This window comes from Arabidopsis lyrata, assembly GCF_000004255.2.
Source record: "Arabidopsis lyrata subsp. lyrata unplaced genomic scaffold ARALYscaffold_2, whole genome shotgun sequence".
Taxonomy (NCBI): Eukaryota; Viridiplantae; Streptophyta; class Magnoliopsida; order Brassicales; family Brassicaceae; genus Arabidopsis; species Arabidopsis lyrata.
Window position 1 is genome coordinate 19268274 of NW_003302554.1, and position 24600 is coordinate 19292873.

General features: G+C 38.1%; 6 protein-coding genes and 1 long non-coding RNA gene across 15 annotated transcripts; 4 read left to right on the forward strand and 3 right to left on the reverse strand.

Moving 5' to 3' along the window:
• The first annotated feature begins 2667 nt into the window (after positions 1-2667).
• Positions 2668-8866, forward strand: LOC110230985 (golgin candidate 5). 4 transcript variants are annotated; one of them, XR_002334084.1, is made up of 21 exons: positions 2668-2778; positions 2981-3203; positions 3620-4575; positions 4654-4725; positions 4855-4929; positions 5011-5125; positions 5304-5365; positions 5452-5499; positions 5684-5968; positions 6064-6123; positions 6281-6364; positions 6453-6518; positions 6606-6704; positions 6787-7005; positions 7236-7350; positions 7427-7647; positions 7950-8009; positions 8098-8211; positions 8302-8376; positions 8456-8537; positions 8616-8866. XR_002334084.1 is itself a non-coding variant. In XM_021035446.1 (20 exons), exons 2-20 carry the CDS (start codon positions 3056-3058, stop codon positions 8462-8464), a joined length of 2883 nt encoding a protein of 960 aa, XP_020891105.1. In that variant the 5' UTR covers positions 2668-2778; positions 2981-3055; the 3' UTR covers positions 8465-8855. The 4 variants fall into 4 exon arrangements, 2 of the variants coding, with proteins under 2 accessions (XP_020891105.1, XP_020891106.1); XR_002334083.1 differs by having other exon boundaries at positions 8456-8527; XM_021035446.1 differs by having other exon boundaries at positions 8456-8855.
• Positions 8867-8984: 118 nt separating this feature from the next.
• LOC9323922 (probable plastidic glucose transporter 3) lies at positions 8985-13967 on the forward strand. Of its 6 annotated transcripts, none has more exons than XM_021035449.1 (14): positions 8985-9222; positions 9653-9777; positions 9977-10088; positions 10354-10421; positions 10523-10655; positions 11026-11125; positions 11472-11584; positions 11992-12085; positions 12175-12328; positions 12568-12711; positions 12998-13071; positions 13175-13263; positions 13345-13459; positions 13546-13967. In XM_021035449.1, exons 2-14 carry the CDS (start codon positions 9672-9674, stop codon positions 13729-13731), a joined length of 1488 nt encoding a protein of 495 aa, XP_020891108.1. In that variant the 5' UTR covers positions 8985-9222; positions 9653-9671; the 3' UTR covers positions 13732-13967. The 6 variants fall into 6 exon arrangements, 5 of the variants coding, with proteins under 5 accessions (XP_020891108.1, XP_020891109.1, XP_020891107.1 ...); XM_021035450.1 differs by lacking the exon at positions 8985-9222 and adding an exon at positions 9229-9518; XR_002334085.1 differs by lacking the exon at positions 8985-9222 and having other exon boundaries at positions 9229-9777; positions 12998-13066.
• LOC9323923 (peroxisome biogenesis protein 2) lies at positions 13859-16507 on the reverse strand. The gene is made up of 8 exons (XM_021035453.1): positions 16320-16507; positions 16129-16242; positions 15898-16042; positions 15697-15833; positions 15517-15617; positions 15128-15245; positions 14534-14700; positions 13859-14283 (listed from the first exon to the last, which is right to left on the reverse strand). Exons 1-8 carry the CDS (start codon positions 16413-16415, stop codon positions 14169-14171), a joined length of 993 nt encoding a protein of 330 aa, XP_020891112.1. The 5' UTR covers positions 16416-16507; the 3' UTR covers positions 13859-14168.
• Positions 16508-16722: 215 nt separating this feature from the next.
• LOC9325387 (mavicyanin) lies at positions 16723-17812 on the reverse strand. Its single transcript, XM_002889278.2, has 2 exons — positions 17330-17812; positions 16723-17204 (listed from the first exon to the last, which is right to left on the reverse strand). Exons 1-2 carry the CDS (start codon positions 17538-17540, stop codon positions 16849-16851), a joined length of 567 nt encoding a protein of 188 aa, XP_002889324.1. The 5' UTR covers positions 17541-17812; the 3' UTR covers positions 16723-16848.
• A 30-nt stretch (positions 17813-17842) lies between these two features.
• Positions 17843-19150, forward strand: LOC9325388 (flavin mononucleotide hydrolase 1, chloroplatic). Its single transcript, XM_021035454.1, has 7 exons — positions 17843-18083; positions 18156-18231; positions 18308-18359; positions 18441-18555; positions 18626-18696; positions 18781-18868; positions 18939-19150. Exons 1-7 carry the CDS (start codon positions 17884-17886, stop codon positions 19057-19059), a joined length of 723 nt encoding a protein of 240 aa, XP_020891113.1. The 5' UTR covers positions 17843-17883; the 3' UTR covers positions 19060-19150.
• LOC9323924 (CASP-like protein ARALYDRAFT_316979) lies at positions 19076-20263 on the reverse strand. Its single transcript, XM_021035456.1, has 3 exons — positions 19900-20263; positions 19480-19615; positions 19076-19409 (listed from the first exon to the last, which is right to left on the reverse strand). The coding sequence occupies exons 1-3, from the start codon at positions 20106-20108 to the stop codon at positions 19194-19196; spliced, it is 561 nt and encodes a 186-aa protein (XP_020891115.1). The 5' UTR covers positions 20109-20263; the 3' UTR covers positions 19076-19193.
• A 1929-nt stretch (positions 20264-22192) lies between these two features.
• LOC110231082 lies at positions 22193-23632 on the forward strand. The gene is made up of 3 exons (XR_002334168.1): positions 22193-22635; positions 22711-22856; positions 23129-23632. It is a non-coding gene; the product is annotated as an uncharacterized LOC110231082 (long non-coding RNA).
• Positions 23633-24600: the final 968 nt, after the last annotated feature.

Sequence of the window (24600 nt, forward strand, 5' to 3'; positions counted from 1 at the left end):
GGCAATACACTAATGCACACATTGTCTATTTATATCCCCTATTTGAATCCCTTTTTAATCCAAAAACTAGTTTATGTGTAGACCAAAAAGACAAGTTCAAAACCATATCTTTCTTTTCTCCACAAAATCAAAACACAAAAACCAAACACACATAAATTTAATCAAAACACATAATAACCAAAACACTTAACCAGAACACATAATTTTTTAAACCAAAACACGATAATTATGAACCAAAACACTTCAAAACACTTAAAAATTTTAGTAACCAAAAACATTTCAAATTTCAAATTTTGTATCTCATGTATGTTTTAATTTTTTTTAATTTGCAACAATTATTAAATTTTCTATAATTATAAATTTTATTTTTATATTAATATTTATTTTTCTAAGAACCACATGTTAAGAGCCTACCATTAATCACACAAAAATCTTAACTCAAAAATACTATCTCTTAACAATCACTTTTACAAATAAATTACTTAAATATTGCTAAGATTAATTTCTAAGAGACCACCTATAATCATGCTCTTAGGATTTTGGGTTAAAAACTTCCCTTCTCACCATTAATTAATCCATTACTCGTGTTGGCAAACCTCCAAAACCAGTCCTCTTTCTTTTTTGTTTTTTCTTATTCAGGGCCAATGAAAGCAACTAATTAACTTTTAAAGTAGGGTCTACCGAAATCAATTGAGACAACCCTTAAGTTGATTCCAAGATGCAACTGACTATTTTTTTTTCTTCTCAACAAGTAGTGACGAAAAAAAAAAAAAAAAAAAAAAAAAACAAGTAGTGACGATCCCTTTTAATTCACATCCTTACAAATTACTATCTAGAAAGAGAATTGACCCACCAAAATGGATTATATGATGATGATCTCACGCTGAAAGCAAACGTGTTATGCAAATGTGACATCGAGTGTGCACACGTACGTGTGAAGAGGGAATGGTGGCATAGGAGATTGTGCCAGATAAAGACAGTGAGGACAACTTGCTCCTCCATTAATACAACGCATTTGATATTCACTTTTTATACAAAGGAAATGATACCATACGAGTCGTACGTTCCTAATGTTCTTGGTACGTCCAAGTCCAACCGCAAAACAAAAGATGGATAGTTAGTTGGAGAGAATCAGCTGATGAATACTAAAAGACACAATTGTGAGAGCTAGTTAGCGGTGAACCAGCTACTATAGTGATGAGTACCATATTGGGCTTTCCAAGCCCAATCCAAATCCCTGATTAGTATGATATTGTCCGTTTTGGGCCTACATGCTCAAGCCCGCACGGATTTGTTATTGGACTCCTTCCCAAAAGACTTCATACTAATTGGAGTTGGACTTTACTTATATACATATTAGAAACTTCTTTTCTTAACTTCCGATGTGGGACGTTGGTTTGTACCCAACAATCTCCCCTTCAAACCAAGGACCACGAACATTGGGCCTCCTCTTCCGCGAAACCTAGGTACCCTAACTCGGCACTTTCTTATTTGCGAAGTTCTTGAGGCACCTTCTTATCGTGTCACATTTGAGGATTTTTCCCACACCGAACTTTAGCCCACACCCCTAAGTCCACACCTCTGATACCATTTATCGGGCTTTCCAAGCCCAATCCAACTCCCTGATTAGTATGATATTGTCCGCTTTGGGCCTACATGCTCAAGCCCGCACGGATTTGTTATTGGGCTTCTTCCCAAAATGCCTCATAATAATTGGAGTTGGACTTTACTTATATATTAGAAACTTTTTTTCTAAACTTCCAATGTGGGACGTTGGTTTGTACCCAACATACCACATATATATGTATACTGGGATTGATAAATACCTTAAATCTTACATATTTTGCTTACATCTAAAATAGAAAATGACATATACACCATGTATCCATAATAATTTTTTTGTTTGGATCCATGAATATTTCACACACTTAATTATTTAGTACTCCCTCCGTTTTCGAATAGTTGTCGTTTTAGAGTTTTTTTTTTCTGTTTTAAATTAGTTGTCGTTTTAAGGTAATAATGTAATTTATGCCAATAACTATCCAAATTACCCTCATTTTATTGAACACAAATTATTTGTAAATAATTACTTGTCATTTTTATGAGGTTAATGTAGTCATTGTATACATTTTCTTAATTTGTCCAAATACAGTTAAAACGACAACTTTTAAAAAACAGAGAGAGTATAATTTATCACTCCAGTTAAATTTGTGTATAGTTGTTGTAGTATTTTAATGAATAATTTTTTGTAGTATTTAAATGTATAGAAATAAAAAGGAAAATGCAAACGTAAAGAAATAATCGTGATCTAAAATAGGATGGTTATAAAACGGAAGAGAATACAGTATGAATGTACATGATGAGTTATCAAAACATATCATCAATTTTTATAGCAAAAAAAAAAAACATATCATCAACATATGCAATGCATGTTGGTGACTTGCCCTAAACGAGGGTGACTTGGTTTGCTGGCCCCAAAGTAGGTGGGCTTTTATCGGCCCAATTTCGTTACAAACACGGAGACGGGCCCATGTATATAAAAAATTAGTTTTTAGTATTAAATCGAATAATATACAAATTCAGACCAAAGCTTAGAAAGAATTAAATGATATGAAGACAGACCGTTTTTCGATTAGTGAAACGACGACGTTTGTGCCGCCGGTGGCAGAGGAGAAAAAGAAAAAGGAAAAAGGAAAAAGGATTTGGATCTAAAAAAGCACATTGAGGTCTCTCCTCCGCAATTCGATCGCGACGGCAAGGACGACGCATCTCCTTCTCGTAAGCCTTTTTTTTTTTTTTTTGTGTTTTCAATAGATAGCTCTGTTCTTCTTTGTTATCATCTGCCTTCAATTGAATCTCTCTCGCCTCTGTGCATTTTTTATTTAGTTAATAAATTGATTCAATGATGCAATCTTATTGATCTTGCGTCTTCAAACGGATCTAAACTCGGTTGGTTGATTGTATTCCTTGTAAGCCGCAGGGCTGGAGATGGATCTGGTCCGGTGATTTCTGAGATTTAAGTCGATCGAGTTTCAGATATCTCTCTCAAGTGGAGATGGCTTGGTTCAGTGGCAAAGTTTCTCTGGGAGGATTCCCAGATCTCACTGGCGCTGTCAATAAATTCCAGGAGAGCGTTAAAAACATTGAAAAGAATTTCGACAACGCCCTGGGCTTTGACGACAAGTCTGATTCTGCCCCTCAAGGTTCTCTTCTTCCCACTTTTCTTTTTCCAGTCAATAGATTAATTATCCTCGCTCGCAATCATCCTTCTAGTCATCAGCTAGGAATGTGACCACCTTGGACTGATTGATTACTCAAGGCGCATTTGTTGATAGGACCTGCCTTTGAAACAATCTTGCAAGTTATTGGATTCTGTCTTATTTTGCTTAGAACTAGCTTAGCTAGTGTGCTTCTGATTCTACTCATTACGTTTTAATTCTGGGTATAAAAACTGTTTTGGATCTCTGCGTTTAGTTAGTGACAGCTTAGACTGGTTATGATTTCAGGGGGTATTCTGTGTTTACATAACGTCGTAAAAACCAGTATCTTCTGTTGTGTGTCATGAGTTTCTTGTAGCTTGCTTTGTGTTCCCAACAGATTTCCTTTTTTTTTTCTTTAGATGCAGCTTCAAGTATGTGGCCACCTGCAGTTGATACCAAAAGTCTCTTTGATCCCGTAATGTCCTTCATGGGTAACACCTCTGATGAGAAACCAGACACATTGGAAGACTCTGTGAGTACAGATAATCCGTCTCAAATTGAAGGAAAAGAAGAAGAAGGTTCGGTTAAGCTAGCTACTGAACAAATAGTATCTGTTGAAGCAAAGAAAGAAACAAATGTGATAAGAGAAGCTGATCAAGCAGATAATCCTGAGGTTACAGAAACTGTTGTTTTAGATCCCAAAGATGATGAACCTGAATCGCAGATGCTTCTCGAAGAGTCTTCTGAATATTCTCTTCAGACTCCTGAATCATCAGGTTACACGACTAGTCTTGAACCTAATGAAAAGCCGGAAATGACAGCTTCTCAAGATTCACAGCCCGAGCAACCCAAATCAGGAGATACTGGATCAGAGGCTGAGGAATCACAGCCAGAGGATGCTGGAACAAAACAAGTTACTGTAGAAGACAAAGACACAGTTTACTCCCCTGTGTTAGGTGGACTGCTTAAGATTACTGATACGGACGAGACAACAAATGAACAGGAAATTCTGGGTGAAAATCTGGAAGAGAGAACCTCGCCTATAAATGTTGAAGTTTCACCTGATATAAATAATGTAAACAGGATAGAGTCCCCTGTTGCTCATCCTTCTTTATTTTTTGAGTCCGACGGTCCTCCTTATGAGTCTTCTGTACCAAAGAGATCTTCTTCAGATGAAATTTCTGAGAGAATTGTAGATTTTGTTTCTCGTGAACTAGATTCAAGACTGGATGCTAGTGAATTAAATGATAGCCAGCGTTCAAGCTCTGCTACAAATGTTTCCGACTCTGCTGATGTTGTTCTGGAATTAGAGAAGACCAAAAAGGAAATAAAAATGTTGGAAAATGCCCTGCAAGGTGCTGCAAGGCAAGCTCAGGTACATCTTTAGATTCTCATGAAAGGTTGTGCTACGGATATGGTGCTTCTGTACCAATTTCTGGTGATTTGTTTACAGGCAAAGGCTGATGAGATTGCGAAGTTGATGCATGAAAATGAGCAGCTAAAATCTGTCACTGAGGATTTGAAGGTACTAGAGAGTATGCGGAATATGGATTTATTAGATGAAGGATTAATTGTTTCCCCAGTCTTCCGACCATCTGCCTTTCATTTGGACTGATTTTGAATCTAACTTCTGATAATCTCTGCCCTGGAACAGAGGAAATCTAATGAAGCTGAAGTCGAGTCTTTGCGAGAAGAATACCATCAGAGAGTTGCAACTCTTGAGAGGAAGGTATTATTTCTTCTATCATTCTTCTCTCTTAATTCTCTTTTTTTCATTATATATATGCCTTCATGGTGCTTATCTTTGTAGGTTTATGCTCTCACCAAAGAGCGGGATACACTTAGAAGAGAACAGAATAAGAAAAGTGATGCTGCGGCCCTTTTGAAGGAAAAAGATGAAATAATAAATCAAGTTATGGCTGAAGGTAAGACAACCTTTTGGAATGCTTGAATTATGGATCATACTTTATCCGTATTAAAAAATAAAAAAATGGTGTTATGCCTTCCGAGAGCAAACTGTAATCTTTTGAACTTACCTGAAAAATAAAAGGACATCATTTCTTGCTCAGCTTGAGCCCTTGATATTAATGCCCGTTGTTTCAGGCGAAGAGCTTTCAAAGAAACAGGCTGCTCAAGAAGCTCAGATCAGGAAGCTAAGGGCTCAGGTATATATTCAATGTCTACGTGTTTCATTTTTATTAATACCATCAATCTCATGGTTCATTTCTTACCTTCTTTGTACGAGGGTTAGATTAGAGAGGCAGAAGAGGAGAAGAAAGGATTGATCACAAAGCTTCAGGTAATTGATGTCGCGAGCGATACCTTTTTTTAAAACTGCATGAAGGGGTTGTCTTGATTTCCCTGAAGCTTTTGTGAAAGGCTGGTTCAAAAATCAAACTTCTTGTAGGCAGGATTGATATCTAAAGGACTAAAGCATTGGCCATGTTTGTTAAGCTTCATTAGTTTTTCCTTTCAATTGCCAGTCGGAAGAAAATAAGGTCGAAAGCATTAAAAGGGATAAGACAGCGACAGAAAAGCTGCTGCAAGAGACCATAGAAAAACATCAAGCTGAACTAACTTCTCAGAAAGACTATTACTCAAACGCATTAGCTGCAGCAAAGGAAGCTCAAGCATTAGCTGAGGAACGCACCAATAATGAAGCAAGATCAGAGTTAGAGAATCGTCTAAAGGAGGCTGGAGAGCGGGAATCTATGTTAGTCCAGGCGCTGGAAGAATTGAGGCAAACCTTAAGCAAAAAGGAGCAACAGGTTTTGTCTTACTCGATCAAATTTGGGATAGCGTACTAGTGGGATCTCATCATTTTATTTATACTTACCTAGTCGATGGGCTCTAATTTTTGCAGGCAGTGTCTAGGGAAGACAGGTTCCGCGGAGAAATTGAGGACCTTCAAAGACGTTATCAGGTAAATCAAGATGTTTCGTCGTCTCTATGCATATTTCTTTCTTTGATTATGGCCTTTTGGTTACTCACTCTTCGACAAGCCCATGATGTTTGAACAATAATTCTAGTTACTAATAGTTTGTTCTGTTTACTGTTTGCTACACCAACCTTTCTTGTAGGCTAGTGAGCGAAGGTGTGAGGAATTAATCACACAGGTTCCTGAGTCTACAAGGCCTCTCCTAAGGCAGATTGAGGCTATACAGGTAGAAAATTGACCCATTTTTTTTTTAAAGAACTTCTCCTGAGATTAGAATCTTAAAACTAAATTGTAACATTTCATGCTTCTTATAGGAAACTACAGCCAGAAGAGCAGAAGCTTGGGCTGCTGTAGAAAGAAGTCTGAATGCTCGATTGCAGGTGCTATGAACAACACTGCTGTATGCTATATTCAGCCAATTATTTTTGTTTTCTCTATCTTTTTGTTCACTTTCTAGAATTATTCAGGAAGCAGAAACTAAAGCTGCAATAGCTGAAGAACGGGAGCGCTCTGTGAATGAACGCCTCTCTCAAACCTTATCAAGGATCAATGTTCTAGAGGCCCAGGTTTTCCATGCCCTTTGACACTGTTCTACATCAATTTTCACAGCTTTCTCTAAGTTTTAGCTTACCCAGTTTCCCTATCCAGCTTTCATGTCTCAGAGCAGAACAGGGCCAGTTAAGCAAGTCCCTTGAGAAAGAGAGGCAGAGAGCAGCAGAGAATAGACAGGAGTATCTGGCAGCTAAGGAGGAAGCAGATACCCTAGAAGGTCGAGCAAACCAACTTGAAGTTGAAATAAGGGAACTTCGGAGAAAACATAAGCAAGAGTTGCAAGAAGTGCTGCTCCACAACGAGCTTATTCAAAAGGTGTTACATAGTTTTATGGACATCACTTTATCTTATAAGAGTTAGTCCTATGATAAATGCTCCATCAGTTACGGAATTTAAAGGAATGAAGTACCTAGTGGATTCAATCAAAGCAGTGCTTTCCCAAACTTGTTCATCCGGAGTAGCTTCTACTAGCAAGCAAACTGTTCCAGTTTATTACTCTTCTTTATTGTCCAAGCTGTTTTTTAAGATGGCCGAATTTTTTTCAGGACCTAGAAAGGGAGAAGGCTTCACGTTTGGATCTTGAAAGAACAGCCCGTATCAATTCCTCGGCAGTCTCTGAACAGCTTCCCATAGCGAGGCAAAATTCTTCCTTTGAGAATGGTGATGCATCTTAATCTAGATTACTGCTTAATAAGTCAGGCTTTGCACATCTGTAATTCATTAACTATGTCATCAGGATGCTTGCCAAGAAAGCTCTCAAGCGCAAGCAGCCTTGGAAGCATGGAGGAGAGCTATTTTCTGCAAGCTTCGCTTGATTCTTCAGATAAGTTTTCTGAGAAGAGAAGCATGCCTGAGGCAACTATGAGTCCGTACTACATGAAGAGCATCACACCGAGTGCTTATGAAGCCACACTTCGACAAAAAGAGGGTGAACTTGCTTCGTACATGTCCCGCTTGGTAGGTGTCGAAAATATCCCACTGAGTCATTATTGTGTAACTCTGTTGGTAGGCTTTTGGGAATTGGCTTAGTAATGTGATTGAGGTTCACATCAATATGATATCCCGGAGTCCTTACAATGGGCCACTATGGGTGTTGGGATCATGTAGACAAATTATGGATTAGTTGCAGACTATGACTAGCCTTCTTTTCTAAGCTGGTTTAGAAGATTTAGCTCTACTCGTCAAGGTTGTATAGGCTGGTTACTAGTATCATCGCTAATGTAGAATCTAACTTTAAAAGTCTATTTGCCTTGGGACAGGCATCAATGGAGTCTATCCGAGATTCCCTGGCTGAAGAGCTGGTCAAAATGACAGCAGAGGTATGTATAGTGCTGAGAGTTAAGAGTAAATAAATTCTGCCGAGTGTTATAACGATATGGCGTCTATATCTGGTGACTGTGGATGTAGTGTGAGAAACTACGGGGGGAGGCAGATAGGGTCCCGGGCATAAAGGCAGAACTGGAAGCACTAAGGCAAAGACATGCGGCTGCTCTGGAATTGATGGGTGAACGAGATGAGGAGGTAAGATATGTGAATAAAATAGTTGTATATCCAGCATTAACAGTAGTAGGTGTTGTTTGAGTTAAATAAAAAAGTGGGTTTGGGTGGTAGTTGGAGGAACTTCGAGCGGATATAGTGGACTTGAAGGAGATGTACAGGGAGCAAGTGAACATGCTGGTGAACAAGGTAAGGCAAACATACACAAGTTTTGTCAAAGTGTTGACAAACTCAGGCTCATGGGTTTGTGCAATTTTGGGTTTTGCAGATCCAATGAGGGAGCAAGGGAAGATGGTGGTGAACAAGTTTAGTCAAAATGTTGGCAGACTCAGGCGCATGAGTAGGACCACGTAATCCTTGTTTCCCCCTATTGTATAGCTATAAAGTAGCAACCTAAGCCCACTATTTTCGTTTGTCCTCTGTCTCAGGTGTTGAGCTTGAGGCTTTTTAAAACAAACTTTTGCTGCTCGAAAGAAGAATTTCTTACAGTTTATTCGTAATTATTTTGGAGACAGGAATAATAGAGTGCCCCTGTGTGACTTGCCTTGTCTCCGTATATAACATGTGTTGTCTCTGTAGTAGAATACGGTTGAGAGACCCATCATTGTGCTTTGCCAAGGATGAGTTTATATATTATCAAAATATTATATAGGAAAATTGTGACTCGAATGTTAACAAAGTCATATAGCTAATAGCAACAAACAAATACAAAATCATGGAAATGAGAGAGAGGAAAATAAAGACCAAAAAGGCCCAAGAGCGCTCTGCCTTCCCCTATCTATAATGAATTGAATGTTGTTGTTCTAGCATCATCATAGCAGTACACGATGAACTGAATTCATATCTTGTCACATGTATAAATGTCATTGGCACTATAGTTTGCTGAGTTCCATGGTAGAGGCGAGAGCAGGTGATTAAAACCCACCCCTTGTCTCGAGTGAAGCATCTGGGACGGAATGATCAAGGGGCTCTCTAAAAGTTTTTCTTCGAGTCGACTGGACGATTCTTCTTGTCGTTATCATATCTCCTCTCCAGGTAAGATGGTACTATCGTCATCATCATCATCATCATCCTTGTTCTCTTCCTTCCGTCCTTGTAGATCTGCCATTGCCTTTTTGGATCCTATTTCTTGCGATGTCGTTGGGTGGAGACAAGCTTCCGTTAGATCCGACGATCTCACTTTCTCATCATCCGTCGTCAGCTTTTTTTTTTTAAAAATAGATTGTTCTTTGAAATCCTGCTTGATTCTGGAATTTTCCTACTTGCTCACGTCACGTCATGTCATCTGTGCTTTGAATTTTAAATTGACTCAAGGCTGGTTTTGATTATGTGTGAGTGATCGTCGGACTTCATGCATATACACACGACACTGGCACCTGAAGCTTTCCTTCAATTTTAATTGATTATTAAAAATAATTTGCGACTTGACATTTCTTCTATAAGCACTGAACTTGTTGATGTGCAGGAGCGTGTTTCCCAAGGGGATGGATTCTGTTCGACGCACTTACACCATTATGCGAGGTCGTCACATAGACAAGCGTGTTCCTTCTAAAGACTTTCTCTCTGCTTTGGATAAAGCTGAAACTGCAGGTTCATTCTCTTTCTTCTACCCACCCTTGATGATACTCATTTGATTGTTTTTTATTTACTCTGTTACTTTGTATTGCTTGTTTTTGCTTTCTGACTTATCATTGTAATCGAGATTTACCACTTTTTACCCCCACTCTGCTTTCTTCAATTTCTTGAATCTTCTTCTGCATAAACTGACTCTGACTTTTCTCAACTCCAGTACGTCTGCCTACTGGGACGGGAAAAGAAAACGGGAATCCTTCCTGGAAGCGATCTCTGCCTCACGTGCTCGTTGCATCCCTGACTTCGCTTTTATTCGGCTATCATCTCGGGTCTCTCCTTGTAACCTTTTTTTATTTTAGTTTTATGTGTGCATTTATAGAACAAACATGGAAATTTACTTTTCATGCTGCTAGGCTCTTATCTTTTTCTTTTCTAAGCTTAGTTGACAGCTTTAAGTTGTATTTCTTCTCGTTGCATTGTTCTTATTAAAGCTTTCGATAACATATAATACCTATATTCCCCAATCACTCGGTTTCTTTTATATGTATTTGTTTGGGGAGAATAAGGAAATTCATGCCTCTTTTCTGGACGCAGGGTTGTTAATGAAACTCTCGAAAGCATATCAATTGACCTTGGCTTTAGTGGAAACACCATCGCTGAAGGTACCTATCTATTCAACAAGAGAACTTGTTTTTCTGTTTATCTTATCTTTGTTTCTATCTTCCGTCTTATTCTTCCAAAAACCTTTTTCTGATGGATGAAGGTCTTGTGGTTAGCACGTGCTTAGGCGGCGCCTTTATTGGGTCTCTGTTTAGTGGGTTGGTAGCGGATGGTGTTGGGCGCCGTAGAGCTTTCCAGTTGAGCGCTCTACCCATGATTGTTGGAGCTTCAGTGAGGTGATTTTTTGTTTAGGCTGTTCTATATGCATGACTAGGTACTTGTTTCAGGTTCTTATTGTACGGTAAATTTTTGGTTGAATGTCTATGTGGTCTCTTGAACATTTCCGATTCGAATCTTTGCCTGCTGACTTGCTGAACCTGTGGTCTAGGCTAGTCATTATGCAGTTGGATTATTTCATCGTGATTTCCTGCTTGGATGCTTATAACTATAGCTGTGGTGATTTGAACATATTTGGTCTCAAGTTATTGCCGTGGTGATTTTCACTTATTTCAAGGTGTACGCACTAGTTAGGTTAACTCATCCTGTTTCCCTTTTAGTCAGATTCCATATATAGAATCAGGAGATCTGTGTGCTTATTGTTTGCAGTGCATCAACTGAGAGTCTTGAGGGCATGCTCCTGGGAAGGTTTTTGGTTGGAATTGGGATGGGCATAGGTCCTTCTGTTACGGCTCTCTATGTAACTGAGGTACTTGTCGTATACTTTAAAGTCTTTCTTATCTGCACTTGTTTTGAGAGGATCGCTACATGAAATTTCTCCCTCACTCTTAATGTGAATATGACTTTGCTTATATTTTTTAATTATGTCAAAAGATGTTTGGGGTCAGTGTAAATAGATGTATGTTTCAGACATAAAAAGACATGAACTTGGATCATTAACATGCAGAAGTTCATTGACGCACACATTATTCATTGTAATAAGGACTTCAATCTTGAAAGCTTTATTCGTATTACTGGATTTACCTATGTGAAAAAGAAGGTTCTAGGAACAAAAATATGACTAATTGAGCAAGACTCACAATTTCTCTTTGCAGGTGTCACCTGCTTATGTGAGAGGTACATATGGGAGTTCTACCCAAATCGCCACATGTATTGGACTCTTAGGTTCGCTGTTTGCTGGAATCCCGGCAAAAGATAACTTGGGCTGGTAAGATGTTGATAAGAAGTCAAGGAATACATTACTTTATAGCCTGTATGGCCTCTAACAAAGTATATCTTCGAGGTTGAGAAGATTGTAACTCAATTCCATTAGTGACTTCCAAGCGTATGGTAGTTCATCCTTTTTTCTTGCTTTTGGTGGCATGTTTGATCCCAGTTGTCTATTCCAACAATGTGAATCTCTAGTGTTTGGTTGAAATGCTGTAACTCTATAGAATCCCCTCGTCTTTTGCTGCAAATTCATTAGTAGATTTCGACATGAGGAACCGGCTTTGCAGGGAAAGGAATCCTGGAGTTTCTAAGCTACTAGCATATCACATGCTTTGGTCTACTTGGTTAATGGTCAACTCGGCTGAATTACGAGTTAAATAGGTTTCTCTTTCTTAATTGTTTTAGGTGGCGTATATGTTTTTGGATATCCACAGTCCCAGCCGCAATGCTTGCTGTCTTCATGGAACTCTGCGTGGAAAGTCCTCAGTGGCTTTTTAAGGTTACTTTCTAATTTTAACCCGCATAGCTCTTAAAGACGTTTTAATAAACCATTTCTTCCGTTAATTCTCCTTCTCTGTTGAACTGTAGAGGGGAAGGGCAGCTGAAGCTGAAGCCGTGTTTGAGAAGCTATTGGGAGGGTCATACGTCAAAGCTTCTATGGCAGAGTTAATGAAGTCGGATAGGGGAGATGACGCGGATTCAGCCAAATTGTCGGAGTTGCTTTTCGGGCGCAGTTTTAGAGGTATGTGGGATCTTTAACAACAAGATTGGTGACAACGCGTGACATTAGTTTGATGTCAAATATCACGGAAAAATTAGATCCAGATTTTGATTCATCAATCATCTGGGCGGAAAGTCTGCTAGCCGGCTAAACTGGATTCGTAGCCAAAAAAATGTCATTTTCATTTGCCAAAAACATATGGATGGCATGTAGCCTCTTGATTTCATTCATTTTTACGTTTTAATTTTCTCCGATTGCAGTGGTTTTCATTGGATCTACCCTTTTTGCTTTACAACAGTTGTCGGGGATAAACGCTGTGTTCTATTTCTCATCAACCGTCTTCAAGAAAGCTGGTGTACCTTCAGCCTCTGCAAACATATGTGTAGGAGTTTGCAACCTCTTAGGTATTGAAATGTGACTTTTTCTTGTACATTCTACTATGGCTTGAAAGGCATCCATCATATTAATGATAAGCTAGATAAGCAAGTAGGTGAATGCAGTCTTCCTGAATACGGACACAACATTAGGAACAGTAAAACTAATCACGTGTTTAAGTGAACAACCTTCCTCTTATCACAAAGATGATGAAGAAGAGAGCCGAAAACTTTCCATTCAACATGTTGAATCTGTCAAGTGAAATGATGATCTGTATCTAAACCGAATGTGAGCATTATTCATGCTCTTGTACAGGTTCAACTGTAGCGGTGGTTTTGATGGATAAGCTGGGGAGAAAAGTGTTGCTTATTGGGAGTTTTGCAGGCATGGTAATTGTTGATAGCGAAAAGCGCTATTTGAATCAAACTTTACGTAGCTATTACTTAATAACACTCCATGTATGAAGATATAAATGTTAATCATCTTTAACAGGCAGTATCGCTGGGTCTCCAAGCAATAGCATATACTTCGCTTTCATCGCCCTTTGGAACCTTGTTTCTCTCAGTTGGTGGAATGCTACTGTAAGTTTTCTTTAACAACAACGGCAGTGGAAAGGGGGGAGGGTTTTTTGATAAACTAGGGGTGTGATGACGAAAATGCAGGTTTGTGTTGTCGTTCGCAACTGGAGCTGGTCCTGTTCCAAGTCTTCTCCTGTCTGAGATATGCCCTGGTCGACTTCGGGCAACAGCGTTGGCCGTTTGTCTTGCTGTTCACTGGGTATGGCTTTTCTCTTGGTGGACCTTTTGTAGGACATGGATAATGTTGAAATAATAATAACCTTGGAGAATGACACGGATTAACAGGTAATAAACTTCTTTGTGGGGTTGCTGTTTCTGAGAATGCTGGAGCAACTAGGTTCGGTGCTTCTAAATGCAATCTTTGGGTTCTTCTGTGTGGTGGCAGTCATCTTTGTGCAGAAGAACGTGGTTGAGACTAAAGGAAAGAGCCTCCAAGAGATAGAAATCAGTCTGCTCTCTTCCACCCAGTGATACCCAGTGATCTCTTTATGCAGAGAATTCATATTATTCTTCTGGCTCTCTTTTTTTCCTTGGAGGGATACAAGTAAAATGTACTACTAGTATGGAAGTAGGAGTGAGTAGTAAGTAGTTCACAACATGTAAGGAAATGGATATTATTCATTCAAGTATAGCCGACGTTTCAACTGATTTTATAGTAAACATAAGACCCAACTTCATTCAATAATGGTATTGGTAGGTTCTCAACTCATGTACAGAAATGTACCTATCTAAATTTCTTTGCTGCATCACATCGATGATGTTCCCTTTTGTACAGCCTGTTTGCAAACGAACGCCTATCAGATTCTTCTCTGCTTTCGGCTGCTTGCCTTAGCTTTTTACACTTCCACTATTGCAGCTGCTTATTCTTCAAGACTTGGTGGCATGACTCAACAATTCGTCACCTCCTTTCATTTGCCACTTGAAACACCTTCCCGTTGTATGGCAACCACAGGCTCGTTACATCTAAGACACCGGAACGATGCTGCTGAAGCGCAGCGGGTCCTTATGCAGTAGTAACAGTACCTGCGACAAGTAATTCTTTTAAACGTAAGTAACAACTACAGCCATACTATGAATTCTTCACCCATCGCCAATAAAATCACTTCTGTGTCTTCTCTAATGTGGATCGTACCCCATGATTCCTCAAATACAATCATGTGAAATTACGTAGCTTCTAGTAGAATTAGTTATTATACTACATATCTGGGGGAGAGAGTTAAGGACCCTATTCTGATCCAAAATTTTTGCAGAGGTACACAGAAAAATACCATACCTGTGCTGACAAGGCAGAGCAATAAAAGGTATTGCAGGATCCACTTGGCAAATAGGGCAATTCACTGTATCCTCTTTAGTGCTTGAGGACTTGTCCTTGGCAAATGGACTAAGAATATTCTTCACAGCTGAAGAGTTGAGCAGCGGAAGAAGCAACAAAAGCATTTCCTGAATATCACCAAACAAATCTAAAGCTGAATGCCAAATACTCATCAATTGAGACAGCAAGTCTAAAAAGAATGTTTTGATTTATTGAAGGACCTGAAAGAGAGAAAAAGCAACAAATACATTGTTTTAAACATAGACAAGGTATTTGTACTCCCATGAAAGTTGAGTCACAGGCTCTACCTAGTTCAGAATTCCAGATAAGGAAACAATATGTTTTCAGCTTTTAACAGCTCAAGTTCGAGCAGCAAAACTGTTCCTTCCAAAGACAAAGTGAAGCTAAGCTGCTAGATACTATAAATCATCGAGACCAGCAAGTATCAATCATAGGCAAGAAACCATCAGCCAAGGATGCTACTCAGAACTGACAGGTTGCCAAACTTTTAAATTGATGTTACCATAATTAAGTAACACACAGAAGAAGACCTACCGAAAATTCATTCCACACAAGTTGGCGGTTCATGTACTCGAAGCTGACAGATCGGTTCATATGGGGACTCCTATAGACAAGCCTAGCTTTTAAAGCTTTTTCAATGAGGTTCCTGTACCTGGATCAAGAAAGAAAAAGAAGCGTAGCGGAAGTGATAATCATCAAGATGATTCTGTTTGTGATTTTGGTTCTCGTTTCAATCTTTCATTGTGAACTTATAAGTTGATAAGTGTTGTCCAGGAATTTATTGTAATTCCAATATTTGTTAGTCTTTGCAGTTAGCAACCATTAGCTGAATTTTAGTGCATCTAAGGAACTGTTGCTGCACTGTTGTGTGTTTTTATAAGGATATGTAGAAGAAATGAAGGAGTCTATGTACCAAGTTGTACCTTCCCGTATAAAGAAATGACAATAGGTTAAGAAAAGAAGCAGCTTTGTAGATGCCTTCGATTCGTTGTATGAGGGTCCAAAGTCGCCTAGCCAAAGGTCTCTACAAGAGCAAGGAAAAAAGAATCAACCATGTTTATGAGGGAGAGTAAGTCTCGATGGCAAGAGGATGAGGAACACACCTGCTCAGAATCACCCCATCTACGGAAAGCAGAAAATGACTGCAAACGGGAGAAGAGGTACTGACCACCAACGGAGGCAACGCAGTACCAAATCTTTTGAGGAGCAGTAAGTCCGGGTCCTTCCAGTCCTGTTCTGACTATACGAGAGTACAAGAGTGAGGAAGAGTTATAAAAAAGGGTACAGAAGTGGAAATAAAATACCTTTGGCTAGGACTCGTTCATCTCTGTATCTAAGATTCATGAGAGCATTTCCGGGGGTGGGTTTGTCAACCCAAATAGAGAATCTCCAAATGAGAAACTCAAGGAAAGCATCAAGTTCTGGTTCGTATTGAAAGAGCATTCCTGGCTAAGGCCAAAGAAGCCAAGAAAACGCTAGATAAAAATGGTATATAGAGGCAAAGAAGCTCTGGGAATTGATTGATGATGGAATACCTTCATCAAAGTGAAAACCTTAACCAGCTGTTCCTTCAACATGGCTGACATTTCAACATCTAATCGTGCTGCGTCAAACTGATTCACTCTAGAGATTGCAACCGGTATAATTGACTGCCATAAAAGATACATATAAGCCACGACACAAACGAAACAAGCAAGCATCTCTGAGACAGAACCTAAGAGCATACCCGGCGGGAAGCGAGAAGAGACTGCGATTCAGGAAGCAAGCGGTGGTAAGAGCGGATCCAAGCATCGTCTGGAGGCGGAGGCGGAGACGGCGTCATTGGCGGTGTCGCAGGGCTAGGGTTTGAAATTCCGGCAATAGACAACAAGGCAAAGTTTATTGAATCCCGACGAGGGTGTTACCGTCTTTTCAAATCTTATTTTAAAAGGCTCATATCAATTATTAAGGCCCATACATGTTATAAAAGACTCATATCAATCAAAAAGGCCCATGTTAATCAAAAAGGCCCATATCTGTTACCAAATTTGTTTACTCTAAAGCCCGGCCCTTAAATGGTAAAGACGTAAAGTTATCTCTGTTGGCTTTGATTGTTTTTGTTTTAAAGAGAGAGAGAGTAAACTTACAAATGAAGAGAACATAAATCGGATTATATCATAAGGTTCGATGAATGAAACAACAAAAAAGAAGAAGAAAAGTAAAGAGCAGCAATCAATTCAAAGGGCACCAATATGACTTAAGAAATGAAACAAGAGCTAGCTATGGACTATGGTTAAGAAAAGAGGAAGAAAAGCAGGGAACAGAGAAGCCGTGGACAGGGAGGAGGCAGCAGATGCTGAGGGAGAGGCAGAGAGAGGCGACATGGATGGAGGCATGGAAGCATTGTCGTGATGGTCATCATGGTGTTGGTGGATATGCATGACTTCTACGATGAGACGCTGGCCGCTGGTGCAGTGCTGGTTGGAGCCGCTGATGAAGTAGAAGAGACCAGGACGATCAAGGTCGAACGTGCTGTTTCCATTGTCAAAGGCTGTAATGGGATCGCTGCCGTTGCAGTGGTAGAAACCCCATTTGTCTACCTCCACCACTGAGTCCTTGTCGTACACAAACGCTGCATATATATATATATATATATATATATATATATATATATATATAGTTTATTTTGATTAGAAACCAATCAATTATTACCGATGAAGATCAAAAACTGATTACAGAAGTTGGGAACTAGCTCACAGAGTGAATCACCGATGTGGAAGCGGTTGCTGCTGGCCCAGTGGCTGTAAAGCGCTGAATCATTCTGGAGTGGGACTCTCCACCCGAACTCGTCTCCAACCTTGAAAACCCTAGGACCTTCCGCCGGCATGGAAGCCACCACAAGGGCACAAATGCACAGCATTATCATTAGATTATTACAAGGAGATCTCATGAGTATCATCATCATCATCTTCTTCTTTGTATGTTTGAGAGGAATTCGTAGCTTTGATGGTTGTGTAAGTGTAAATAATGGTGGGTGGCTCTGCTGCTCTATTTAAAGAAGGAGAAAGAAAGTGGCGGTTGAGCTCTCCGAGTCGTGGAGATGAAAACGAAACGGTTTATTTATTATGCATTAATCCTTGGTGCAAGTCATGGGCCACTTCTTCTTGACCACGTCAACCTAATTAATGACGTGGACCAATCAGCTTCTCCTTGGCGATTTTCTCTCTAAACGCTGCGTTTCGACTCCCCTGTGTGCGTGGCTGTCATTTTTACTTATCGGAAACTAGATTAGATGAACCAGGGCGTTTCTGATGGCGGCGGCGATGCATACATCGACGGAATTCATCAATCTGAAACCCAACATCTGGAAGAAGCCTGATCGGGCCTCGGGTTCTTGCTGTCTGAGCAGTGATGATATCTCTCGGAAAAGGAAGCTTCCGATTCTCCTCTTCGACGTCATGGACACCATCGTCCGTGACCCCTTTTACCACGACGTTCCGGCCTTCTTCGGGTGAGAATGTGAATCCTTAATAACTCAATTTGCTTTCCGGGTGAATGATAAACTGTGCTTGTTGGGGATCAGAATGCCAATGAAGGAACTACTAGAGTGCAAGCACCCGATGGCCTGGATCGAATTTGAAAAGGGTTTGATTGACGAGGTACTAGAGTCCACTCCCACTCTTTCCTTATAAAAATCATCATACAGTACGTATATCTTCTGACTTTTGGTTTTAGGAGGAGCTTGCAAGAAAGTTCTTTATAGATGGAAGGGACTTTGATTTGGAAGGTGAAATTGCCTAACCTTATATAGATAGATAGATAGAGGGTTTCCTGGTACCTATTAAATTCAAGAAAATGGCATTTGCAGGGCTTAAGGATTGCATGAGGTCAGGATACTCCTACTTAGATGGCATGCAAGAGCTTCTTCACACTTTGGCTGCTGACGACTTCGAGATTCATGCTTTCACTAACTATCCCATCTGGTTTCCGTCCAATGCCTTTCACCTGGAATACACTCTTTGCTGTTTGTTTACTCTTGTCGTTTTTCCATAGGTACAACATTATCGAAGACAAGTTAAAGCTCTCTGCCTACTTATCATGGACGTTTTGTTCCTGTATTTCTGGTACTACACACATCTCTTGCCTCTCTTTACTACTTATTGTTTCTCACATCTAAACCGTCCTCCTCATGTGTTTTTATCTTTCAGGGAAGAGAAAGCCTGATCCAGACTTCTATCTCGAGGTTGTGGGATATCTCGGAGTTGAACCTTGCCACTGTATATTCATTGATGACAGGTTAGAACATGTTTGTATCTGAACTCAATGGTTTATCTGAAGAAATCAACCATTTTGATCTGATACGCAGGCCAACCAACGTCAAGTGTGCAATAGAGATAGGGATGGGTGGGTTATGTTTTCAGAATGCAGAGTCGCTCGCTAAGGATCTCTCACATCTAGGGATCGACCTCTCTGTACCCAATATATGATTGGATGTAATTGTAATTTGTTTCGCATCTTGAATGTATTGCATCAGAGAAATACTCATAAGAGAAATACATTGTTTTGGGATTGCAAGTAGAGTCTTTGTTGGATTATATAAAGCAACAAGAATAGAGAGAGATTAGGGAGTGGAGAGCACAAGGACAGTGAAGAAGGAAGAGGAAGCGAGGAAGATGAAGGAGAGGAAGACTAAGAGGAGAGACAGGGCCACATGATTGCAGAAAGAAGAAAGGGTCTTGCAGAAGTCGGGGAGAGGAGTGTGCCTGATGCCGGTTTTGTTGAGGTTGGTAACTCCAGAACCGGCTGATCCAGCGCTCATCATCAAATAACCAAAGAGCTGCGCGCACACAGTAAATCAGTGGGTTACATTCGGAAGAAAAGTGAATGGAGAAAAGAAGACGAGGAACCTGATCAGAGGTGAAGCAAAGCCAAGCTTGGAAGCGGGAGGGTGTGATGGGAGATCCGGTGAGGAGTCTGTAAACACCGAGACAGAGCTGGAACAGAGAGTAGAGCACGGTCCCTGTACATGCCCCCACCACATACCTTCAAACCAAACTACTCTTAATGAGATGAATGAATGAATATAGTATTACATAATCCCAAAGTTTTAAACTGAGGCACACAATAATGTCATGTCATATTGTTGTTTGGTTCACGGATGTGTTTCTGTTCACCAGAATTTCTGTCATCTGAGCACACACATTTTATTTTGCTGCTTTCTTTTTATTATAATATATGCATTCAGATAAAGAAAAATATCATATTGGCAGTCTATCCCTAATAATGCTCGTAAGAAGAAGAAGAAGAAGAAGAGGAAGAAGACTGACTGGTAGGAGGGAGAGAAAGACCAGTTGGAGGAGAGAGTGAGCTTGAAGCCGTAGATGTCTGCCACTCCCTCCTCAGTAGCAGTCAGCATCACCGCCATGGCCGTGGCTGAAGCAGCCAAGCAACCTCCCCTGAGAGCCACCTGCACTAGCTCCTTAATTCTCCTCCTCCTCTTCGCCACCACCTCTTCCCCATCTCCATTTCTCCTCATTCGAACCCTTTTTTTTTTTTCTTAAATAATAAAACTCACACACAAACACTCACTCCTTCATTCTTTATACCACAACAAGTACTCTCTTTTTCTCCTCCACCTTTTCCGTGTTGCTGCTTCCTCCTCTTTCGTTCTCTTTTTTATTTATACGACTTTGTATTTCTTTTTTTTTTTAAAAAGACGAAAATTGTGAATCTAGCCACATTCATTTCTTATATAAAATTATATGTATTTTATAAAAAGGGGATGGAAAAATAAACATCTCTATCTACTCTATTGGGACTTGTCTATCTCTATGTACATGAGTCAGGTGCAATTAGCGTGCCTCGTGTTCTCTGCTTATTAAGACGCAAATGCCAGTGAACCCAATTTGAATGATATTTGTATTTTAATTTCCCATATTTTCCACATCTCTCCTCCTTCAACAACAATATGTGTATGTGGACGAAGGTTAACACTTCAATTTATGGGTACACTAGTTTACAGCCCGCGCTATGCGCGGACAAATCTATATCTACAAAATCAATACATAATATAAGAAATAGAATAAGTTAATGAGTTTTATTTGGTCAGACAATTACAGAGTTTTCGATAATATGGTGGCATGTACATTATGTATATACAATCTCAACAAAATAATATATTAATTACAACAATAATAAGTGACAAATGAAACGTAGGTAAGAAGAAGAACAATGAACAAAAAAATTGTACCATTAATAGCAAAATAGGTGAAGTAAACAAAGGCTATCAATCTAAACTAAATTCATGTAGTTGGATTAACCATAATGTAAAACTTCTAAGAAATCACAGAATATCAAAAACATGTAGTTAGCCTAAAATCTCAAATTGATATGACATTTTCGTGATCCAAAATAAAAAACTGAGATTAAATTTTTTAGTTAAATGTTTAAATACATAGATGTACCTTAATTGTAATATATTCTGAGAATTTCTCCATCTTCTTCTTTTCATTGATCAATCGTTTCATGGAGAAGAAAGTGGAAGTCAGTTGAGAAAAATTGTGAAAGTTTGTTATTATTTTTTTTACAAATTTGTGGAATGTATTAATCGAAATTTGAAATGATCGTGGAGTTGAGGATAAAAGATAACTGTTTTGCCCAAATAAATTATAAAATAAAATATATTATATTAATTTTGTTGTTTTGACATGTCAGATTTTGTGTACGTGTTAATCAGAAAAATGATCTCTTTTTATTTTTGTGAAATACTTATTTTTGTTATAAAAGAAAGTAAAAGATAAAAAATTGAGACTTATGACACGTGTCAGATGGAGAAATAATCAGTTATTGTAAAAGCGACTGTTGATTTAATAGATATAGATGTACCTTAATTGTAATATATTCTGAGAATTTCTCCATCTTCTTCTTTTCATTGATCAATCGTTTCATGGAGAAGAAAGTGGAAGTCAGTTGAGAAAAATTGTGAAAGTTTGTTATTATTTTTTTACAAATTTGTGGAATGTATTAATCGAAATTTGAAATGATCGTGGAGTTGAGGATAAAAGATAACTGTTTTGCCCAAATAAATTATAAAATAAAATATATTATATTAATTTTGTTGTTTTGACATGTCAGATTTTGTGTACGTGTTAATCAGAAAATGATCTCTTTTTATTTTTGTGAAATACTTATTTTTGTTATAAAAGAAAGTAAAAGATAAGAAATTGAGACTTATGACACGTGTCAGATGGAGAAATAATCAGTTATTGTAAAAGCGACGGTTGATTTAGTAGATATAGATTATAGAGCAAAAGCAGGCGCAATTAGATTTTTGAGATGTCATGATAGTGTTATCCTTTATATTATCCTTTATATTATAAAGCACAAGTCACATGGCCAATAAAATTTTGACACATAGATTTCCTTTTTTCAAAAAATAATTTCTTTTTTAAACAATTCTAAAAAAAAACGAACGTGTTCGAAAAGTAGAAAAACAAATACAAAACAAAACTGAATTCCCTTTTTTCAAGGAAAACAAAAACAAAAATAAATGTGGACAAACAGTTTTTTTTTTGACGGAATTGTAAGCCCATAGGTAGAACAAACAATTTTTTTTTCTTTATACCGTTCCACAAAATTCTAAGAAAACTGTAAAAAAATCTATATCCCTAATTTTTCTCCCACTAACACTTCCATGTTCATTTTCTATTTAACTCCAATAAGTTTAGTTTTTCTCTACTCGATCTTTCTTTGTATTCATCTCCATCATTGTTTATTCGTCTCCATCATTTTTTCTTCTGGTTGCATAGATTTGCTCACACTATCACGTTCGTGATGAAATATGTCACGTTTTCAAATGGTTTGATCTCAAATTTAACTCTCAGTCAACTCAACTTCTTATTTATTTTATCTTCCTTACCATAGTTTTATTTTCTGCAAATTCTCATATTAATCCCTTTTTTGGTTTCTCATCTCTATTTTGTCGGTCTCTCTTCCCCTTCCTCTTCGTCGTCTCATCTGCGTGTTTGTCATATTCACAGAATTTAGCAAAGAAGCTGATCCAGGTTTATGACTACTCTTTTATTCAATTTCATTATCTTTATGTCATATTAAAATTTCTCTGATTTTACATGATTCAGGTTAAAGATGCCAATGCCCTACTGGATTATATTCATACTTCCCAACTAAATACTTCAAAACAAAATGGACAAATAAGAGATCTATCATCCTAAAGATAAAAGTCCTGACATGCAATGCAAGTTAACGCCATTGATAAAGATAACGAGTAATAACAAGTACCTTATTTTCTATTTTGTCTATAATGCAAAATCATAATTTATGGATCTTTAGAATCTGGTTTCAAGGATCTTGCAAACTTATACTTCTACTTTAATGTTTTGTAATAAACTACTTGATTATGATTTTGCATTACATTGTTTTGCATTTGCTATTTGTGTAACGATTAAAAAATATAGCTTACTTTTGTATATTCTCTCCCAATTTCTATAACTCATATGTCTCATGGACATGGTCTAACTTTATGTTTCTCTCTTGAAGGTGAGTGATTACCGGCTACATCATTACGACAAATCAGTAGTGTGGATTAAGGGAAAAGAGGATTAGAAGAAGATCTCCTGGCTGATGACGTGTAGCAAAACCGGGACAACAACAGCAGAATGACGACTAAACCAGGGGAGAGAAACAATTCAAAAACTTAATCCAAACGTTCAAGCAGGCAGTAATTGTCATTGAAAAAGGCAGTGATATGGATGACAAAAAAAAGGACGGTGATATGATGTATACGGAGACTAAGTGGAAATAGCTTCATAACAAAGACGGTCTTCTAGCTTTCTGAAAGATGAAATGACAACAACAACAAAATAATTTGAAGAAATTGATCCATGTGTCAATTTGGATAGGAGAAAAGGATGGAGAAAAATGTTTCTTTCTTGCATACAATAAAACAGATTTTTTCCTCCAAATGTATGTATCTAAATAATTTTGACGTTTTCTTTGATAAATACTTAGTTTTAAAATTTATATTTTAAATTTTATTATCAAGAATATATGAAACTAAGCAGGATGTGTATGCATTTTATATGGTGTTAAATATGTTGATAAAATACTCTCATAATATTTAAGATCAATGTAACTAGAAATCTGGTGAAATATATTAAATCTATGATACATCAATTATGAACCAGTTTAGGCAAGAGTCAACGCCAGAAAACATATAAATCTTATAATCTTATAAGCTGAAAGAATATAATTCTGTAGGTAGTTACTTTAATTTGTGTAAATATTTCATGTTTAATTTTTAGTACAATTTTAAGCAGTTTTTTTTGTCCCGTACGTAAGTACGGGTTAAATACTAGTAACTAATATACAACAACTGAGAGAAGAGAAATTTGAGTAGTCACAAACTTAAATCTATATATCCGGAATTCAACAGAATGATCGTGTTGTGAGATACAACTAGCCAAAGAAAAGAGGACACGCGTTGTGAGAATTTGGCACGTCATCATAACAGATCACTCCATATGAATAGCCCAGTCCGGGTGGTAACTAGCGGTTATATATGATGAGTTCACCTGAATAAGAGATTTGCAAGAATGCACCCATCATTTATTGATCATCCCCATGGAGAGGAAATTAAACACATCCATTCTATTCTTCTGAATTGTAAATTTACAGTGGAAAAGCTAATATAAACAGTGCATTTCCCTTCATTGCTATATATATATATATATATATATCAGCATCTAGTGCTTTCATATTACGATATACACTACATATTAAGTATTTGTTCCTTTGGATTGAAAGAAAAAAAAAGAAAAACAAACGAAAATACATCTAGGGACTAAATTACGCTTGACCAGGATCTGGATCAATTTTATTAATTAGTACTGTAGTGTATATATATATATATATATATATATACTAGCATTAGGCCCGTGCTAATGCACGGACATAGTATTTATTTTATTTTTTACTAAAATTAAAATATATTTTGGCATCAAACATTTATT